General features: G+C 36.7%; 1 protein-coding gene across 1 annotated transcript in view; it reads right to left on the bottom strand.

Moving 5' to 3' along the window:
• The window catches only part of CFAP54 (cilia and flagella associated protein 54), a 2,749,537-nt gene that overhangs the window by 849,169 nt on the left and 1,878,461 nt on the right, over nucleotides 1–21,907 (bottom strand). Inside the window, exons 44-45 of the mRNA XM_044087198.1 lie at nucleotides 20,113–20,221; nucleotides 4,654–4,809 (exon numbers count right to left, since the gene is read on the bottom strand). Coding sequence (XP_043943133.1) covers nucleotides 4,654–4,809; nucleotides 20,113–20,221 — 265 coding nt within the window. The remainder of the gene's footprint in view (nucleotides 1–4,653; nucleotides 4,810–20,112; nucleotides 20,222–21,907) is intronic.

Raw genomic sequence — 21,907 nt, 5'->3', positions numbered from 1 at the left:
AGTCTACTTGTGGCAGCAAGGGTCTCAAAGAGTTATAGCAGGATGGTAATGCAGGATAGAGATGCCTTCAACAGACATGGCATCTGGTAGTGATGGGAAAGTTTAGGGGGGATTATTTTTGTAGGGCAGAAATTTGTTATCTTTTGAGGAGTCAAATAGGTTGATGTGACCAGTAATACTTGAAGAGTTGCAGGAAACTATGGGATGATAGGCTTTTAGTAAAACAGCAGGACGTGATAAACTGACATAGCTGTATGGAAGAATAGTAGAAATAATGTTATTATGCATTTGGTGCACCTATGTAAAGAAGTTATTTATACTGGGGAAATTGTTCCATCACAGAAGCAAACAGTAACAACTTAAATACTCAAACAGGATATATATCCATGGTTGCTTCTTCATATAGGTCAATGTATATACCTAATCATTTATTTGTACTTGTCAGCCTAGGTGAAGATGCATGGTAGTTTATCATCATCTTTTGTACAGATGGACTTGCCAGATGTGTCCAGTGTCACTGGTATTGTTTTCTTTAGATCCTGAATCACTAGCAGCAATAATATGTAAATCAGATATTCAGATGTATGCAATGAATATGCAGGAACTTAACATTTTATTATTTGCAAATGACATGACTGATCTGACAAAGCTTGACAAGGATTTGAGTTGATTCTTCTAGCAACTTAATAGACTTACTAAATTTTCACCATATAAATCAAATAAAGAAAATGCAAAGATGATTACAGGTGTTTAGTAATGTTTTTATACAGGGTGAAAAAGTCAATTTGGCTTCCTTTGTTATGCTTTGCATAATACATATTTAGGGGTTGCTTTGGGAATATCATGAAGGAGTTTGTTAAAAATAATCATGCTGAACTGATCAAAAGGTTAAGGGACGAGTTTAGGAGATGAAAATGTTCTGCTTGTGTTTAATTTGAATAAGAGAGTGCATTTTTCTGTATGTCCCTAGCTGCTGCATCTCTTAAGTCAGTTATACATGATAATGTTGTCGGTTTTCAAAGATATTAAAATATACTGTAAGTGTGTAATCAGAAAAGTTAATGACTTAAGAAGTTGGATGGCTGAAAGATTCAAACCCCTTATTCATATTATGATGCAATACAGGTTCAGTTGTTATTCTTATATGATGCTATATGGTTAAATGTGATTCAGGAATTCAGCTTTAAAATATGTCTTGGATAGAGAATCTTTTTAGTGTAATTATGATGGAATAAGAGAATCCTGTATTTTTATTTTACAATTAAAAATGTAGTAATAATTTTCATTAGGAAATCAAAATAAAAAAAAAAAAAAACGTATCTTAAAAAAAAATTAAATGATGTCATTATCCTACATTATCAACAGATCACATAATTTGCCCCATGTCAGTATTTCAAGATTTGTTTGAAGAAAGTATTAGGGATGCTGAAGCATAACTTGTTGACAAAGGAACTGATGCCATTAGTTGATCTGCTGTTGCCGCAGAGATAGTTAGGTGGTTTGTAAGAGGAAGTTGGGTTGATGAGGTGGAAAGAAAAGAGGACTAAGATTATTTATTGGGAGCAATTACTCACTGGTCTGACTTGGAGTACTTGGCTGTTGATTAAACAAAAAAGTTAGTCTAAGTAATGTGTTAAAATTAAACTGTGAGTATAGCCTTGACATAATGATCTTATTCAGTTGATAACTAGTACCCTGCTGGCTCTAGTATTACTTTCTGTGAATTTAGAATAGATTCATCTGTAATTAAAGAGTTAAGTAGTACAGCATGTAATGTATTGAGTGGCACATACGTTAATGTTGAAGTTAAATACAGCACACATGGATGCATAAACAGAAGAATTACATTTTCAGTTGGAAGTACATTTGTTAGTCACCAAGATATACCACCAATCAAGAAGGTTTAGGATATTTGCCTGTTGGTGTTTGCACAAGTAGTTTTATACAGTGGATACAATGAGGAAAATATATCCACAGGTAAGGTCAAAGTGATGGAGATGTGCTTTTTGGATTTAAGTGAATTTAAGAATACATTATAATGCCTAATGGAGGGATAGTTGAGCTGGGTCACTAGAAAACTGTGGAAAATTGTATAAAAAAGTGCAGAAATATTTAGCAAAATCTGCTGGAAAATTGTAGGCATCAGTACCAAACCCTACTACCCTCTATTAGTTTGCTACATTACATGCTACAACTTGTATTAATCATACAGATAGTGAGACACAAGTGCGAGCATGCGTAGGTTTATTTTTTGAGTATACATAAATGCAGTTAGACTAAGCATTGCATATATGTAGGTTCTTTCCTACTGAGTTTTCCATAATTGTGGTTAGACTAACCATTGCACAACATCACAAGCAGTGCCATTCAGACATATTAGGCATTAATATGGGTACTCCATCTTCAACAAATTATAATGGAAACCCAATTACTTGTGCCTGTTTTGCTAAAAATGAATTTATAAATTAAGAACATTAACTTCCAAAAACTGTGATAAAGGCATAACCTTCATGCATCTAGTCACCAGTAAACGTGATGAAGTGCTATTATATATTTTATCAACATACAGTAAGGGCACTTCAACTTGCAAAGTACCACTGAATTCATGCCCCTTGAACATAGCCAACATATATTAAAATTAACATTTAGGATGAACCATTAATATCAGGGAAACTCAACCATACAGAAAAAAACTTTGTAGTCAATGCCTTCCCATGTAAATAAGGACATTTTAATCTCTTCTCACAGCTATTGTTTAATTTTCTTTGTCACCAAAAAGTTCCCTGACTGACTGTCTTAAGTCAGGATTCATGTGATCAAGTTCCAACGGGTTTACTTTCAAATACCAAACAACTGGAATTGTGAATGCCGAAATGTCGAGACAAGAACAGCAAAATGTCATAATTCTGAAAGGCCATATTATTGTGCTTTAGTTTCCCAAATAGTAGTGGAATAAACAGTGGAACATTTCAAAAAGTTAGGTCTTTAAGGAACTGTACGTTGTTATGTAAAAAGAAAGTACATGGCAGACATATAGTTATGCAGTGTAGGTGCATTTGTGTGTTTGTGGATTACTTGTTTGTGATTAGAAGGTAAATTTGTTTTTTTATTTGCTAGTTTGCCCATTTGTTTTATGGTAGTGTGATTTCAGAGTTGGTATATTTAATTTACGGGGGGTGGGGGGTGCAGGGTGCTTGTCCCCCTGCATGAAGGATGTCATAAAGTTGAAATGTTTTTGGTCACAGGAATTGGTTGTAGTAGTTCTGTACTATTTATAGGTGTTTGCTGGTGTTTTTTAATGGGATTGGAGTGTAGAAGCATGTTTTAGTTGTGTAAGTCTTTAGTTAGGGATAGGGTTGTAGATGCTATGTTTAATATAATGTATTCAATGTGTGGAATCTTCAGTATTGTGAACTTCATGCTTTTGAAGTTTTGTAATTTTACATCGTCTGTGTTCTTGCCTTGACATTTTGGCATTCGCAATTCCAGTTGTTTGGTATTTGAAAGCAGTTCCACTATATCACATAGCCTGAATGATGAAACAGGCTAAAACAAATCATTTGAAAAATGACTTACTCAGGGATTTCTTTATTATATACTGCAACATTCTGTTAAACTGTTGTTGCTATTTGATATATTGTTATTTGAAAATGTAAATAGTTTCATAATTTTTTCCAAAAATGTATGTTATACATGATACAAAAATGCCGTTTTTGTATGTATAGCAAAATTAAAATTGTGGAAAATGAAGAAAAAATGTGGGTTTAATTTCCTGGCAGCTCTGGTGTTCAGTAAGCTATTGCTGCAAATGTGCATGCCTGTAGTAAAGGTTTATGGCAAAATATAAAGACAATGAGGAAGGATATAGAATTGTATAAGTTTATTGAAGACAGCAATGGGAAAATCTTATAATTAGGAAATGGAAGTCTGAGACTGCACTTACAGTGGAAGGTGTTATTTAAATTATGGATGAAGTTAAAAGGAGAGAGAATGCAGAACTGTTAAAAAATATATATGGATTAAAAATCTAGCACAGTGGCTGCCATGACATATGTATAAAGCTAAAAGTTACATGTATACTTTGTTACTGCTGAGCTTTGATTTCTATGTTAATATATATTAGTATTTTATGTGTTAGAAGCTAGGTTGCAGGCCAAACAATTACTGATGATTTTTATGTTGCGTTTTAGATATATTTCAACTTCTGATGTTCTGATATTTCTTGAATATATACAGATATGATTACAGGCTATTCAAAGGTGCTATGTTTAAGTATTTATGCTATGCCACATTTGTTTTATATTATCTGTTTTATAAGGATTTTCATGAGTGTTAATGTTTGCGTAACTTGTTTTTATGTCAGTTATATTTGCCAATGTTATAACAAAAAGATTTTGGGTGTTTTGTTGACAAAAAATAATCTGAAAGAATTGCATCTCAGATTATGATAGACATAGATCTATAGTTATGGTCTGAAGTTGTAGTGTGTTTCTTGCATTACTGAATAGAAATGTCTGTTTTGAGTGAGTGTGTTATCCTGAGGTATAATTAAATACAGCTTGTTAAAAACAAGATCAAGTTTGCAATTCAGTCCATGGTGCGACCCTGGTCACATTAGATAATATAGCTAACAACATAATGAAAGACAAATACCTTGCTGAGTGTGAACAAGGAATAATGTAAGCAATTTTCTGCTGTGCCTAAGTGCTCTGCTATAATACTGGGCTTTATCCGAAGTCTCTCGGAAACACTTCAATGTATCCAACACATCCAGAGGCACACACACCAGTGTCTTTGCTCTTCTTCCACCTAAAATCAGAATAGAAGTATTGCTCAGTGATGATGGTCTGTACCTAGTTTAGTACTTACATTATAAATAACACACCATGAGATATATTTTAACACTGGTTATTCAGAATTGCATCTTTTACTTAGTGGTAGTACACTGACCATTTACTCTGAAGTATATAGCTGGAGGAGGTCTTTGCTAAGCCTTAGAAGGATAAGAAAAGGAAGGAAGTCTCAAAAAGTATCAGTCAGAAGCTAGGAATCTGCTCCTCTGACAGAAATTAGTCACGCTACAAAAACAGAATGTTGTTCAAAATGCTCTATTTGCTTAGGTGGACTATTGCCAGACCTAGTTTTCTGCTGATTCTCCTACAAACTACCCACCATAACTCAACGGCTTATTTCATCTTCTGTGCTTGTTCCTACACGTGTTGCATTATCAGTAGCTGAGTACACATCAGTGGCTTCCAGGACAAAATGAACGAAATATACTTCTAATGATGTAGTCAAAGATGGGAAAAATAAAAAAGCAAATACGATATTAACATTTCAAGATCTTTACTGGAAATGCTTGGCTATGACAGGTCACATGATATACATACCCCTAAAGGTAAAACACACAATTTAAGGTAAAGTCTAAATTCCTCCCTTTTAATAGATTACATTATTAATAAATAACTGAGCTTTTTAGTATTACTGCACAAGCAATGCTGAAAACACTATGAATACCTTTATACAAGATTACAGCATACACTTACAAGTGCAATAATTGTGAGCATATTTAGGACATTATTTAAATACTAAAAAGTCTCTTCAAATCTCTGCCACTTTCACCATACTTTATATACAGATATGCGAAGTAAATGTATTTATGCAGTTTTTTTCTGAGAACTCCTCCAAATTCCAAAACTTGAACTTCTCTTATCACATAACTTTCTTTTCCTGAACCTGGCTACTTCATAATTTCTTCTGCAGTGTTCTTTTCTGCTCAAGAATTAGAAAAAATATCAGGGAATCTGAGGACCTGCAATGGGATGAATGGTTGCAGTACTGGGAAGATAGAACTTTGTTTGGGGGATTTTGGAAAATGCTAGGAAGAGCTGCATCTGGTGCAGGTTAATGGTTTATGAATCTAAAAGGGATTGGAGACCTAGCCTACAAGGTCATGAGGAGAAATTTGTGGAGTATTATAAATCCTAACTATTTCTTTTTTTTTTCCATAATAAATCTTTATTGTTATATACTTTTCATACAAAATTATAAAACACAAACTACTAACTAACATTGTAACAATCACAATAAACAATATACAATATTTACAAGAATGCTTCCATATAAGACATTAGAAATATAAGAAAAACACAGGAATAATTAGTAAGTTTCCAATATTGAACAGTTTGATTAGACATTTCTCTCCAAATATAGCAATGATTATTGCTATCTTCAATTCAAAAGTTTTATGCTAATATAATATTAAATATCTGTTCCCAAATTTTCAGATTATTGATACCCTTACTATGTGAATTTAAAAGGAGTTTATGAGCTAGTATATGTTTTGTCGCCAACACTCTGAAGTTTTGCCATGATGTTTTAGTTGGGTCTAGCCAATTTGAAGCTATATAAAGCTTCATTAGTAAGAAAATATTAATATGATCTATACTCTGTGATCTGGTAAGTTCCTTCGGGGGAATATGCAAATCATAAATTTCCAAGACAGTGTTGCACTATAAGGACTGATGGGCAGCCTGAAGAAGTTTACACTTCAGAAAACAGCTGTGGAGAGGCTCTGGTATTGATTTGGCACAGTTTTTTGGAATATTTGCATTCAACTACTGATTTTTTAAGGTTCACTTACCATAGTTCCAACAATGACATCAGTTTCTTTGATGTGCAGGTTAGTAAATCTGTTTTAAATAGTCTTTGCAGTAATATTTATTTTAAACCCACTAGAAAAAATACTCTTTTGTACAAATCTAGTATGCACCCTAGACACGTTCCTAGGAATGTGCTCAAGGGTCAGGTTTTTAGAACACTGCGACTGCATAGCAGAGATGAAGATGCAGTATTTGCCCTATCTAATTTAAAAACAGAATTTTTACATAGGGGATACTCGCTTGCAGACATTGAACAGACTATCTCTAATGCCTGGAACATGAAAAGCACTAGATTTAAACCTTATTTTAATGCTGGTGATGCTGTTGACAATACAAGATATACTAACAGAAGTAGTAATGATTTTAGAGTGGTGTTTCAGTTTTCCAGTAACATCAATCAATACTTAGATGTAGTCAAAAAGCATTGGTATTTGCTACAAGAAGTGCCTGGATTGGTAGACAAGGTCAGACATTCTCCTATTTTTATTTTTAGAAATAATAAATCCCTTAAACAACATTATGTCATGGTGAATTATCTAGAACTATTATTAGATCCAATCAGCATGGTACTTTTCCATGCAGGAATTGCAGTGCTTGTCAATTTATATATAGTAAAAATAAATATGTACATCCTACTAGGAAATTTTCTTTGTACACTAATCAATACACTGATTGCAGATTTACAGATGTGGTCTATTATTGTTTTTGTGTACAATGTCCTGCTTTTTATGTAGGAAAAACAAATAGAATGCTTAAAGATCGTATTTTAGACCACATAAGAGATATTAGTAATAATAAACCATCAAATGCTCTAGCCAATCATGTTATGTCCAATGGCCATTCTCATTCCTTTAAGTTCTTTGTTCTACAACATATTCATAGAAACCCCAGAGGTGGTGACATTGAGAATATCATAGAGGGACATGAACAGAAGTGGATTTTGAAACTTAATGCTGAAAAGTATCCTGGTTTGATTGCTACTACTTCCTTGGTCCCTTTTTTAAAGGCTAGACATCTCAAGCATTAAGATTAGCTAAGTTCTTTCAAAATTAGTCTTTGTATTTAACTAGCTTTTAGTTTCCAAGTATTCTATTTAACTTTTCCTGTCTAGTATTTTTCCATGTTTTATAATGATTTTATAAGTTTTTTAAGTGCTTTCTCATGTATAGTATTTGATTCCTTCTTGTACAATGTTTTTAAGCAATGCTTTTTTTAGTTTGAGCATGAGGCTTAATTGTTTTTCACTGCTACTTAATCATTGTGTGATTTTTATTGATTAATTGGCATTTTAGAATCTCTATTTAAACCTGTGCATTTTTTACTGTGGTGTCTGATGAAGCAACTTCGGTTGTGAAAGCGCTTACCACTTTGTACTTTGCTGTGATTAAACATTTTGCTGTGTGTTATCTTGCTGCAATTTCAGAAAGAAACAGTTCAAATAAGCAGGCACAATAAGCCTTTAACCAAAAACTCCCAGCTCAGAAGGGCAGAATCTAGCCTTTCCAAGAGTGCAGACCACACCTTCTTAATGTAAAATAACCGGCCTGAAGCCCAAGTGCTTAAACCAGAACTAATACACTTTTAGAATAACAGACACTAAGCCTTCAATCAGCAACTCCCAACTTAGAAGGATATAAGCTACCTGTCCTGCCACAACAGTACAGATCATAAACATTTTTAATGTAAAACAACTGGTCTGAAGCCCAAGTGCTTCAAACAAAGGCTTAGAATAACAGTTACAATGTATTCAGGGTACTAACAAGCAGTAATAAATGAAGCAGAATAAATGCAATTAAGTACTTTTAAGAACAAGGAGCAAAAGCAAAATAAAGTAATAAAGTAGGAAGAGACACAAATACAGTAAAAGCAGATGAATAAAGTGCAATTTTTTTATATAACAATAGAAAACAAGCAAACTGATTTAAGCAAATTACCTAATTAACCAGTAAAAAAGCTCAAAACTAAGCCCTGTTCCAGCAGTCTTCAATCAGACAAGTTCTAACTGCACACTCCTGCCACTAGGGTGCAGGGGAACCTTCTCCAAAAAAGATGGCCTGGATTAGTGCTCAAGTTATACAAACAAAGCTAGATTCAGGATGTCTGAATCTAGTCTATGCTACAGCAAACAAGGCACACCAATTTCAGAAAGAAAGAGTTCAAATAAGCAGGCACAATAAGCCTTTAACCAGAAATTCCCAGCTTAGAAGGTCAAAATCTAGCTTCTCCTCCCACAAGAGTGCAGACCACAAACCTTCTTAATGAAAAATAACTGGCCTGAAGCCCAAGTGCTTTAACCAGAATTAATAAACATTTAGAATAACAGACACTGAGACTTCAATCAGCAATTCTGAACTTAAAAGTATGTAAGCTACCTGTCCTGTCACAACAGTGCAGACCAAAAAACCTTCTTAATGTAAAACAACTGGTCTGAGCCAAAGTGCTTAAACCAAAAGGCTTAGAATAACAATTACAATTTAATCAGGCTACTACCAAGCAGTAATAAATGGAGAAGAATAAATACAATTAAGTACTTTTAAGAAGATGCAAAATCAAAATAAAGTGCAATTTTTTTAAGTAGAGTGCAAGGAGAGAAGAAGAAGGAGCAGAAGAAATTCATAAAAATTCAAGGTTAAGAACCTAAGTGGGTTTGCCTTCTCAAATAGTAAAGTGAACACCAGGCTGGAAGGGGTGTCCCAGATCAAATTTACAGTAGGGGCAAGCAACTGCAAAGCCACCAACTATAACAACACCACAAGAATATGGTGGGGGGAAGGGAAAAAAACAGTTTCAGGACAGATGAGAAACAGAAAACAATGCCAGAAAATATATAAAACAATTCAGTCAGGCAAAATAAAGACAATGCAGAACTCTAAAAAGTTAAAATGCCAAGAAATATACTTATCAATCAGCGATATATTTCCAGATTGTTTGAGAATCACAAACCAGCCAGACACCAGGAGTTTCCAACAGACCACTAGTGTGGTAGAAGAATTGATCTGCTCAGCTTATCCACTAAGATATTGAACTTGTTTGGCAGGTGGTGGGGTAGCTGTACTTTATAAGACTACACTAAATGTTATTAGGGACTCCTTACAACCACCCCAAGTTAACAATGCAGAAATTATAGTTACTAAACTACAACTTAATAAAAACAAATGTATAAATATTGTCTGTGTTTACATTCCCCCAGGTAATAACATAAACACTCTAGAAGACATCCTCCACTGGTTATCTAGTGCCTACTCCCAAGAAACCATTGTTCACTGGGACTTCAACATTGATTGGAACACCTGTTCCTCAGAATCTCCTACAACCCATGTAAACCTATATGGGTTTACACAGATCATATCCTCCCTCACCAGGAACGGCAAACCTAATAACAAAGAAAGTATCCTAGACTGGATACTTATCAATAGACATCCCCATATGTACAAATCTGGAACCCTTCCTGATGATCTACAGTAGCACCTCACCCCTCCTCTCTTTCTCTAATGTCATAAACAGCACCTGAAATAATAACAAACTATCCTCAGCCCTCTTTCTTGAGCTCTCTAAGGCCTTTGATATAGTTAACCACCAAGTACTTATCCATACTCTGAAGGCTATCTCCTTAGATAACCATCCTCTCGAATGGTTTCAATACTACTTCTGTGGTAGACAACAGGTAGTCCTATGGCAAGACAAACTATCAACCTTCCTACCCATCACACTAGTAGTTCCCCAGAGCTCTCTACTAGGACCCCTTCTTTTCTCTGTCTTTATGAATGACCTCCACACTGTCAGCCCAAATGAAACCTGTATTCAATATGCGGATGACTCCACTTTGATTTGTTCAGCCAACTCCTCAACAAACCTGATTATGTTAACCCAGGATACTTTCATCACAGTAGAAAATTGGCTCTCTAATCAATGCCTGATCCTAAACCTCAATAAAATGAAACTACTACTTTCCCCTACACTTGTAGGTCCTCCTCACTATTCTTCACCATAAAATCTAACAATGGCACCATAATTTCCCCAGATGCCCATATTAAACTCTTAGGTGTGATAGTTGACAATAACCTTAAATTTGATATGCATATCAATCCCACTATTAAAACTATTAATAAAAAACTTGGCTCACTATATAGGATTAAACTGTTCCTTACTCCACTTCCCAGAACTGCTATAGCCCGTTCCCATCTACTCTCTACCCTTCTCTATGCCTTCCCTTTATTCACCAACTTGAACAAATATGATCTTAGCAAACTCTCTAGCTGTTATAACCATATTGCTAGATTTGCCACTGTTACAGCCTATAGGACACACCACTGCCATAACCTAAATCTTCTAGGCTGGCTAGAATTGCCTAATCTACTACAGTATAACCAACTCATAGTCGCCTATAAAGTTCTCAATCAACCTGAAAAAATGCTTGCACTTAAAAATATTATCAGCCCCTACAGTAACCTCAGCCCACTTCGTTCATCCAATAGACTGCTGGTTCAAACAGTTAAAATCCTCAACTCAGCTGGGGACTCTCTGTTTGCCATTTCTGTTTGCAAAACCTGGAACTCTCTTCCTGCAGATCTTACTCTATAACCCTCTCTAACTCGATTCAAAAAAAAGTCTCAAACTATATTTTAAGACTCACTGGCTTTGTCCTTGTTCCAATCCTGACTAGCTCCCTACCTATTACTGAGTGTTAAATAGTATTTAGATCACACTCAGCCTGTGTCATAACTGTTAATCTGTATACTTACATATTATGAGAGATTGTATAACTTGCTTGTTTGACTAGAGACTGTAAACTGTATATTCGAGTATATGATTTTTGTGTATGTTTGTCTGGAGCTTTTCTCCCTGGGCTTCTGCTGAAAATGGACATGTATCCAGTCAGAGTATCCCGGTCAACAAATGTAAAATAAGATAAAATAAATAAATAAATAATTGTCTGGAATATGCACTGAAATCAGAAAGTACTGGGAGGCCAGCACCCACCGCTACACCTTCATTGTCTGTTGACATAAAGGGTAATACTGAGTTCCACCTTGTTTGTTGATGTACCAGACCATGGACATATTGTCCATCTGGAATGCATCACACTCATGGGGGAAATCCTGAAAAGCCTGCAACATTTGGAGAACTGTCAGTATTTCCAGGTCATTCATGTGAAGATTGGTTTTGAACTGTTCACTCTAAATGCCCTCCCACCCTAGAGGAGAAGCATCTGTGGTTACTGTGGCTTTTGTAGGGGAAAACAGAAAGGGGTATCTTAGGGAAAACCATGACTGCAAATCCTGGTGAGCTTGATGGAATGTTGCATTGACTGAGAAGTTATGGGACACTGAACAAAAATACTCCACTGAATTACCTCATGTAAAAATGGCATGGGAAACTAAAGTAATAGCCACTACCATAGATCCAAGAAGGTGCAGCATCAGGCATGAAGATGAAGGAACATCAGTTTGGACAGAGGAAGTCTAGCTATCTGAGTGCTGGCATCCAGGTGGCAACCTATTAACCTAAGTACTCCAATCTCTGAATTGGTTTCAATTTTGATTTCTTGAAATTTACTGTAATCCCCTAGTAAGAGAACAAGCAGAGTAATGAGTTTCTTGTGAGAACTATTTAATACCTTGTAGGGACCCAGAAACCTTACAACCAGAGGCATGCTACTACCACTGCCATGTTCTTGGTGAACTTGTAGTGGGCTGTGATGAGACCATAGGGTAGTGTTCTGAACTGGAAATGACTGGCTCTCAGCTGGAAGAGTAGGAACATCATGAATCACTTGGGTAGCAGAATGTGATAATCAGCATCCTGTATGTCCACCAAGCACAACCAGGAACTTTTCTCAGAAGAGGCAATAGGGACTGTACTGTGACCATCCAGAATAAAATGTGTTTGATAAACTGATTCAACTGGCTTAGGTCTAAGATGGGACTTAGGCCCCCATTCTTTTTTTTGGCACTAAAAAGAACCTTGACTAGATGCTTGGTGGCAACTCCTAGATCACTCTTTTTCCTAGCAGCTTTAAAATTTCCTGTGCTGGTCCCCATCTCTGCTGGGATGGAACATCTGTAAGAGTCCTGGTTGTCATTATTTTGTGGGGGATGTGAAGGGTATAATAGCCTCTATTTTTCTCTTTCTCAACATCCAAAAATCCTGCCTGGTGGGATCATATGCTTGAGGATGGAAAGTTACGTGCTCTCACACTGCCTCCAAGAATAGCAAACAGATAGTCCAAAGGACTTTCTAAAAACTGTATGAATTCACTTATCTACAAATAAGTACATGAACCCTGAGATTCATATGATATCTGAGGATAGTAAGGGATGGCAGTGCATTAAGGGAGAGGAGACGGGTTTAAGCCGTGGAATTGAAGTTTAGTTGCCAGCCACAGATCTGATCAGATCTGATATATCCACCTGCTGAGGCAGACAAAGGATAACATCAGATTACCACATCTAGAGACCCAAATCTATACAATCACATCAGGAAGTCCAGATGGCATGACAAATACCTAACCTAAAATATCCCCCATTTATGGAATAGGCTGCTCTTACCCTTTAAGCATGGTACTTCGCTAGCTACCTTTCCTCTTGGCCTTCAAGCATAGTACTTTGCTATCTACCTTTAAAAACAATCTGGATGGGTGATTGCAAATTTTCACTGGGGATATGTGCAGAAAGTCTACTGAATGGGAGATGATGTTAGCCTTGCAATAGTATTGGATGAAGAGGGCTAAAAGATCATGTGCAAATGGACAAAACCAAAGTAGCCTATTTGTTCTCAAAACATATTTTCTCAGTAGTTTCTTGCCTTGGTTGTCTTTCTGTCATTTAAGCTTACATTTTCACTTTTTTTTAAGGAAGATCTCTTCCAAAAATGTTCTCCATAACCATAATATCCTCTACCACATTCATTACTCTGCAGGAAGTTCTCCTTCCTTGCTGATGTGTTGACATTATGTCTGGATCACCAGAGTCCATTACCTGGGCAGCAAGATGAAGAAAGGCATACAGAGAGTGGACGTTCATACTAGGGAAGTTTTGCTTGCATTTTTTGTCTAATTTTCAATTTTAAAGTTAGTTACACATTGTTGGTTCTCCAGTCTTCAAACCTTCATGCATAATGTGTTCCTGTTATGTAGAAACAAAAGTGGAGGCTGCTTCTGTTTCACTATCACACAAGCTCATCATGTCCAATACAAAGTTCATAAAGTACAGTAAACTTAGTATAACAGTAGATGTTTGAATGATCACTGTCGCAGTAGCCTTAGCTATATGGGTTATATCCTACCAAGGATATAATAACACGCTAGCATCAAAAGCTTCAAGGCACCTTCCATATGCCCAAACTGTCTGGCAACTCAAGCTGAGTTGACTAAAAGATAGTTTGGGATGACACGCCCTTCACAGCTTTCCTGCCAACACAGATATGAAGACTGAGCCCTGAAAGGACAATGCTAGGAAGAACAAAAAATATATATATATATATATTAAAAAAAAAAAACAATATATATATATATAAATATATATATATATATATATATATATATATATATATATATATAAAACAATGAGGATGGATGGGAGAGAGTGGCAATTGCAGCACTGATTATTCAAATATTTACTGTTACAGTAAGTTTAGTAAGTTTACTTACCCAAGTGTACTGTGTTCATCATTTGATCATGGCTGCAGTAGCCTTAGCTATATGGGTAAATTACCCTAACTTAATATATTAGGGAGGTGGAAGGAGAACAATCCAAGAGCCCCTGGTGAATGGTCTAGCAAAGCTTGATGTGGATCAAGAGAAGGAATCAAACGTATAGTGCTTTGTAAAAGTATGTACAGAGGATCAAGTAACAGATATTCTAGAATCCAACCTTTCCAAAAAGTCATTGATGAAGCGAAAACCCTGGTAGAGTGCGCCTTAATCCTGTCTGGTACAATTTTGTTTTGGTGAGTATAACAAAAGGTAATAGCCTTAGACAACCATTTGAAAATAGTTCCTTCTTCTTACCTTCACAGAAAACCTACAACTGATTTAAAGATTTGAGAGCTTTAGTTCTGTCATGAAAGTACTAGTGTTATATGTAGATATCCAAGGTACTGAGTATCCTTTCTTCCTCGTTTTTAGGTTTGGGAAAGAAAATGGTGAAACAAGATATTTTAGCTTAATGTAAAATCAAATACTGCTTTAGGCATAAAGGAATAATTAGTTCTCAAAAAAAAAAAAAAACTGTTCCTGTGGAAAATGAGATATTGTTGACTCATCATAAGTGCTTGCAACTCAGATACCCTTCTTGCAGAGGTCAGAGCAATCAGTAAATCTTCTCCATGTTAAGAGCCTCAAGTCAGCCAGTTTAGCTGGTTCAGATGGAGCAAGTGTTAGATCTTAAGCAGGGGCCACCTGCTTGTTTGGGGGCTGCTTATGGAAAACCCCTTTAAATAAATTTGACATGAGAATGCATTGAAAGAGGAGAATCCATGAACAGACATGCTGAAACGGCCAATAAATGAATCTAGATGGAAAAGTAAGAAAGGGCATAGGATAGTAACATACACAAATATTGTAAAACCAGAGAACAACTAGCCCTGAATGAGGTGCTGGCTATGTTGCTGACACCAAACAGAAAACCTGTTCCATTTGTTAATATATGATTTTCTAGTAGCAGGCTTTCTTGCCTCCCGGGGCGACCACGGTGGTGCAGCGATTAGCATTGCCACCTCACAGCAAGAGGTTCTCCTGTTCGATCCTCGGCTGGGGTGCCTTCTGTGCAGAGTCTGCTTGTCCTCCCTGTGGTTGCATGGGTTTTCTCCGGGTGCTCCGGTTTTCTTCCACATCCCAAATACATGCAGTAGGTGGACTGGATACTCTAAATTGGCCCTAGGCGTGAGTGCGTGCATGTGTGTGCCTTCTGTGGAAGGTTGAGTGCTGGCCTCGACCTCATAAAACTCAACTACCAGTTGTGAGCAGACATGTGATCCACTGTGGTGATCCCTAAATGGGAAAAAGCTGAAAGAAAAAGAAGGCTTTCTTGCCTCTATTAGTACGTGCTACACATCCTCAGTAAACAGGTGCCTAAAGGGAATTAAGATGTCATCCAGACAGTCAGTAAAGTTGGAGTGTAGCAAACACCCCCATTCCTCTGTGAGTAGATCCATACTATAAGAAAGCTTGGGGTAATTGCCCCTGGCCATTTCCAAAAGAAGGGAGAACCATGGTTGCAAGGGCCAGAAAGGAGTCACCACAATAATCTCAGGGGATTCTTTCTGAATCTTCATCATTAACCTGGATAATAATGGAAAGGGAGGAAAGGCATAAAAAAACATTCCTGTCCAAGGAAAAGGGGGGATGGTTACAACCTGGTTCCCCCTTACTTGTTGATGTCCCACATGACTGTGGTACTGCCTGTAACAACTAGAAGAGGTTCTGGGGATCAAAGATGATTCAGAGAATTGAGTGCCTTCATCAGGGCAGGCATCTCTTTTATATGGATACCATTGTGTCTTTCTCATGGAGAGTCTTGCCCGGTGTATCATGAGAATCTTAGAAGCCATGAAACTCAAAATTCTGAGATATTCCCTTGCAGTGACTGAAGTCTGTGTGGAAAACCCTAGAAATAGAGATAGATATAGATATATTTTATTCCGTGGAAGAAAAGTGTCTATTTGACATCCCAGAAGCACAATACTGTAAGGAGTCATCAGGAAATAATTTTGAATGTTCTCTTGGAATCCCAGCTTGTGTAAGAGTTCTTTCATTCAAAAGAGAGATTCCTGATACTTTGAAAAAGACTCTGGAAAGATAAGCAAGTCATCTAAATATGGAAAAACTGCGGATACCCTGCAGCCTGCAACAAGGTATAACTGGAGCTAGGCAATTTGAGAATACTCTCGGTCCAGTGAATAGTCCAAAGGGTAAGGTAGAGAACTGATAATTTGATCCAGACACACAGAATATTAAGAAATGCCTGAAATTTGGATGAATAGAAATGTGAAGATAACCATATTTTAAGTCTAATGTTACAAAGATACTTGAATGAGGAAGAAGAGGTAACAAGTTATGAAGAGGCTTCATTTTGAATTTGGGCATTATCACAATCAGGTTTAGGAATTAAAGACCCAGAACTGGTCTCCATGCATTTTCTTTCTTTGGTCCTAAACACATACTTGAATAAACCCCCTTTCCCTCCTGGAAAGGGGGGGGGGGGACTGGTCCTATCACTCCATAGGAAAGCATGTGATGAAGGGCAGGTGGAAACAAAAGAGTCTGGTCTGGAGGATGAGCAATTACCCCTCAGAAAGATGGAATGTTCTCCCACTGCCATCATAGCCTTGATGAATGATCTTCAGAACCCATTTGTCAGAAACTGATGCCAAGGACAAAAGTGGAGATTCAGACTTTCTGGAAGAAAAGGGGGTTCAGAGGGTGAGAGGAGAGTTTTAAGATTCTGGCTTCAGGAGTTTCCAGAATTTTTCTTGAAATCCCCTTGCCTTTTATTCTTAAATTTCTGCTTACGTGTATTTTGTTAAGACTGTTTATTTTATTTTGTTTCTCAGCAAAAGTGAATGACAAGTTACAGAATCCCTTAGAAAACTTGGAAAAAGAGGGCTAAAAAATATTAGATTCCCCGTGTCAGTTTATCCCTTTCATCTCAGTTTTTGATTACCTCTGCAATACAGGGGCCAAAAAATAAATTTCTGTGCAAAGGAGAATTTAAAATCTCATTTTTAACATCATCTGGAAGTTTCTGTAAATACAGCTATGTAAACCTCCTCAAAGTAGATCCTCAAAGTAGTACCAGTGGCCATTGTCCTGGAAGAAATATCAACAGTCATACACACAGTGTGTACAATGAGTAGTGCCTTAAACAACAGAAGAAGTTAGATAATTTAAAGCAGATTTTTCCTCACAAAAAGACATTACAGATAAAACATTTCTCAAATTTTCAATAATAGTCAGAACAAACCTTAACATATTAGTCTGACTATTCAAAATTCTGAAAATCAAAGTTGCAGAAGCATACCCTTTATTTCCATACTTATCAATAATCTTCCCAACCTTATCATAAAGAGTAGGATTGGAATTAGCTGTCTTTGTCGATGCAATTAACTAAAGCTGATCAAGTTTAGGAAGAATGTATAAACACTTAAAAGACTGAGGAACTTTGTACATACTATCTGCTTTTTTAGAGGCAACTGGCCGACTGTAAGGAAATTTGCAGGCAGTAACATACACATCCCCCCAAGTTGACAGAACTGGAGGAATGTCTGAATATTCCAGAAATTCCTTCTGTAGCAGCTCATAGTATGTTCTGAGGGACTGAGAAATCTCAGTGTTCCCCCACTGAAAACACTGGCACATTCTAAAAATAGTCACATAGAAAGAAAAGCCCCACAGGGACAGTCAGAAACTGAGCTCTCCTCTGGGTCTGAATCAGAAATTTGATGATAAAACTATGTTTCCCTCCTTTCATCCTCCTGTCCAGATTCAGAATCTCAAATCTCTTCAGGAAAGGAGGCAACCCTCTTTCTTTTACCAGAAACTATTGTATAAGAAGGATTACTAATCTGAATTAAACCTTGAGTCAGACCCAGTGAACTACTCCTGTCTAAGGAAATTTGAGTAGGACTAGATACATGCTTAGTTTTCTGTTTTTTTTGATAAGTAAAATGAGACAAGCAGTGTTATTAATGGCAACAGTGGCAGCAGCTTCCCCAGGCATAGGCACAACATTTTGACAAAATGGGGAAACCTTCCCTGTTCCCTCTCCCAAGACAAACAAGAGTGGCTCTTCCTTGCTTATTGAGGGGACCCCAACTGCTGCAGAGGATGTGTCTAACTTGCGGTCCATAGTGGCTATAGGTGCTACAACAGAGGAAATGGGGGTAAAAAATTAGTAGTCTGAGGTATAACTAATGGCTAGAGCAGAGTCACCAGTTACCCACTTGTGGTTGAGGAAAATAGCTAGCCTGCTGTGTTGGCAAAGGTTGTCTGTTTAACCTTTTCTTTTTGTGGCTGAATGAAGGACTGATTGTAGGACCGACAGTTTGTTCATAGTAAATTCAAAAATGGAGAGCCTTTCCTGGAGAAAACATGCAGCAAATGCCAGTAAAAACTAAAAGTCTTTAAAAGTCACTTTTTTCACAGACAAAATACAGTAAAAAGCACTTTTAAACACTTTGCCAGCATATGAAGTAAAATATATACAATTTCAATACAGAAAAAATATTTTTCAGTTACTTTAAACAGCTTTTAAACTGGCAGGAAAAAAGAGTGCTCCTGTTTAAAAGTACAAAAAAGGATCATGACAATCTGTTAAAACACAGGCTCAAAGCTTTAATATACCTTCCCTGGAAAGAAAAGGAAAGTATTAATACTAAACAAAAAAGTATTAAATGGAAGTATTTTTCCTGAAAGGGAACATTTTTGGCCGGCAAAGGAACAGCACAAGCAGATGAATGATCCTCAAAAGAGTCAGAAGAGCATACCCTTTCAGTGGCAGGAAAGCTTGTCTTTTAGTCAGCTCAGCTCGAGCTGCCAGATAGTTTGGGCGTGTGCAAGGTGTGATGATACTTTGAAAGCTGGCTGGCTTTTATATTCTTGGCACAATATGACCCATATAGCTAAGGCTACAGCAGACGTGATCATTGTGATGAATATCTTTTATCTGTCTCTGGTTTTGCATAATGTCACTGATGTCTCCAAGATTTTTGCAGAACACCTCTGATTTTGTCTCATATTCTCCTCTGTCTGACTCTCATAAAACTTTTAATTTTCTAGTAAATCACTGAGGATTACAGTTGGACACGTTAAATATTACAGTTTTACAGTTTATAGTTAATACTGTCTGGAAAATGAGTGATGATGATTATGATGATGATGATGATGTAAAATCTGTTCCATTAATAAATGGACATACTACACTAAGCCCATGTGCAGCATTAATATGATATTTACTTATAAAAACACACAGAGGAGAGAGCTCCAGCCTATTAGTACAGGAAGTGCTGAAAAGATCCAGTTCTGTATTATCAAAGCGACAAGCTTAATTATGAGAGGACAGGAAGTACTGCTTTCTTAAGTCCATGGACAGCCAAAGTCTGTGAGCAGGAAATAACAGTAAAATGAAATGACATACTCTAGTAAATTGGATGTGCAAAGCTGGAAAACATCCTGCGATCTCAGAAGAAACAGAAGTGCTAAGGTTAAGTGCAAAAATAGTTGCAGATGATCTTTAACTTCTCACTGGTCTCATTTGGTTATAAGCTTAGTAGGAACCTCTGAACCTATATGATACACAAATGATGTTCCAGAAAAAGTTATCATGGTTTAATTTTGGAAAAAATGTGATACCCGTGAACATGCCTGTAAATATTCCATTTTTTTTTTGGTTATAGCTAATGAAACACTACACACACATTATATGAATTTTTAAAGTTCTATAAATTTTCTGACCTGAATAAACATCATGTCCTTCAGGATCAATATGGCCCCCAGGCTTTATTGCCTCATCAGATTTAGTTGAAACATGAAGCTGTTTTCCAATAAAGTTTCTGCAAGTGATCTAAGAAAAAAGTATTAAACAAAAAGGTTAATACTTGCTTTCACTTTTAAGTTATTTATTTTGAAAATGTGTACAGTAACTGACATGAATCAAATATATGACCTGAACTAACATTCATGTAAAGAAATGCAACTAAATGACGTCCACAATATAGTTACTAATTCCACTAACAGTTTCTCTGCTTGGAATGAAACTTACTAGCAGAATGACTGGACAGTAACAGTTTCACAAACTCATTCAAAGTTACTAAAATTGTCATTTTTTCCAGAATAAAAATGACTGCAATCTCTCTCAATCCATTTTAGGATTAATATTTAGTAAACTAGAATGTTAACTACTTATACATTTTTGTGTTGCATTTCTAAACTCTTCAATTTGAAGATCCTGAAAGAAATACTTGTTGGATCGTTCGATGAGTTCAAATAAAATGCATTTCTATACTGTATCCTTTTAACTACAAAATTAAATCTCAGAGTAGGTATAGGTTAGGTATAAACTCTTAGTTCTTCTAGTAGCTAGCCAGTTGGCTCACAGACAGGACTCAGGATGTTAGAATTGGTGAGTCCACCTCTAAAAAGAGGTCAGTCACCAGCAGAGACCCTCAGAGATTGGTCCTGGTATACTCCTTTTTGGTATCTACTTCTCTGAAGTCAAGGCCAACTTCAGTTACCTCTGTTTAACCAGATTTACAGGTGACTGCAAATTAGGAGCAGTCATATAATTCCCCATCAACACTAATGTTCTCCAAGGAGGGCTAACACAGACAAAAAACAGGTGTCAGAGCCATGGACTAAAAATAAATGCCAAGAAATACATAAGTGTCCTTCAGGAAGTCAGCCACCCTTGATAACTGCCATATTGACAATACATCCCTAACAGCTGAACCAGTAGTCAGGGATTTTGGGACACATTTAGACAGCAATCTACCCTTTGACCATCATGTGTCTACAGTAATGAGGAAATAATTCCACATTGTGCAATTTATAAGCAAAGCTATGGCATCTAGATCCAAGGATGTCATTGTTGAACTGTACTTGGCACTCATTAGACCTTTCATTGAGTTCAGTGTCATCGCTGGTACGTACCTATAAACAAGCACATCCAACAACTAAAACGCCCACAAAGGTTCCTCTCTAAAAGAATACAGGGTATAGATAACATGCCATATGTAGACCCCTCAAAGCTCTGTCCCTGTAGTCTGTCTCCTACAGACTGTTGAGGTGACATCTATGCCTGGCACACAAGACATCATTGTACCCCACTCTGATGGATCTCCTAAATTTCCATAAAACAAATAGCACCAGAATTACCCTGTCAAAAGACCTTAAACTTTGCCTGTAATCTAACTAGGACCTGCTGGAGACAAATGTATATCTCCCAGAAGCTACCTGTTCTCTGGATCAGACTCCCCATCCACGTGAAGAAGAGTTCCTCCCTAATGCAATTCAAGTGTAACTTGGAAAAGTAGATGAGGTAAACCAGAAATTCACTCCAGGTTTGGCATCTATGTCATTAATGCACACAGTCAGCATGTAATGGTTCATTTCTCAAGTTCCTGCTTGTAAATGTTTCATCTCCCAAGCCCATGCTTACACTATCAAGGGTACCAGAACTTATCAGAGATTTGGAATACATGGCTAGGATTAAAAAAGGCTACAATGGTGTTAGACTAGTACACAGTTTTCC

This window comes from Protopterus annectens, chromosome 11.part0, assembly GCF_019279795.1.
Source record: "Protopterus annectens isolate FY-2018-M chromosome 11.part0, PAN1.0, whole genome shotgun sequence".
Taxonomy (NCBI): Eukaryota; Metazoa; Chordata; order Ceratodontiformes; family Protopteridae; genus Protopterus; species Protopterus annectens.
Note: the sequence above shows the minus strand (reverse complement) of the source record. Positions and strands in the feature narration are given on the sequence as shown.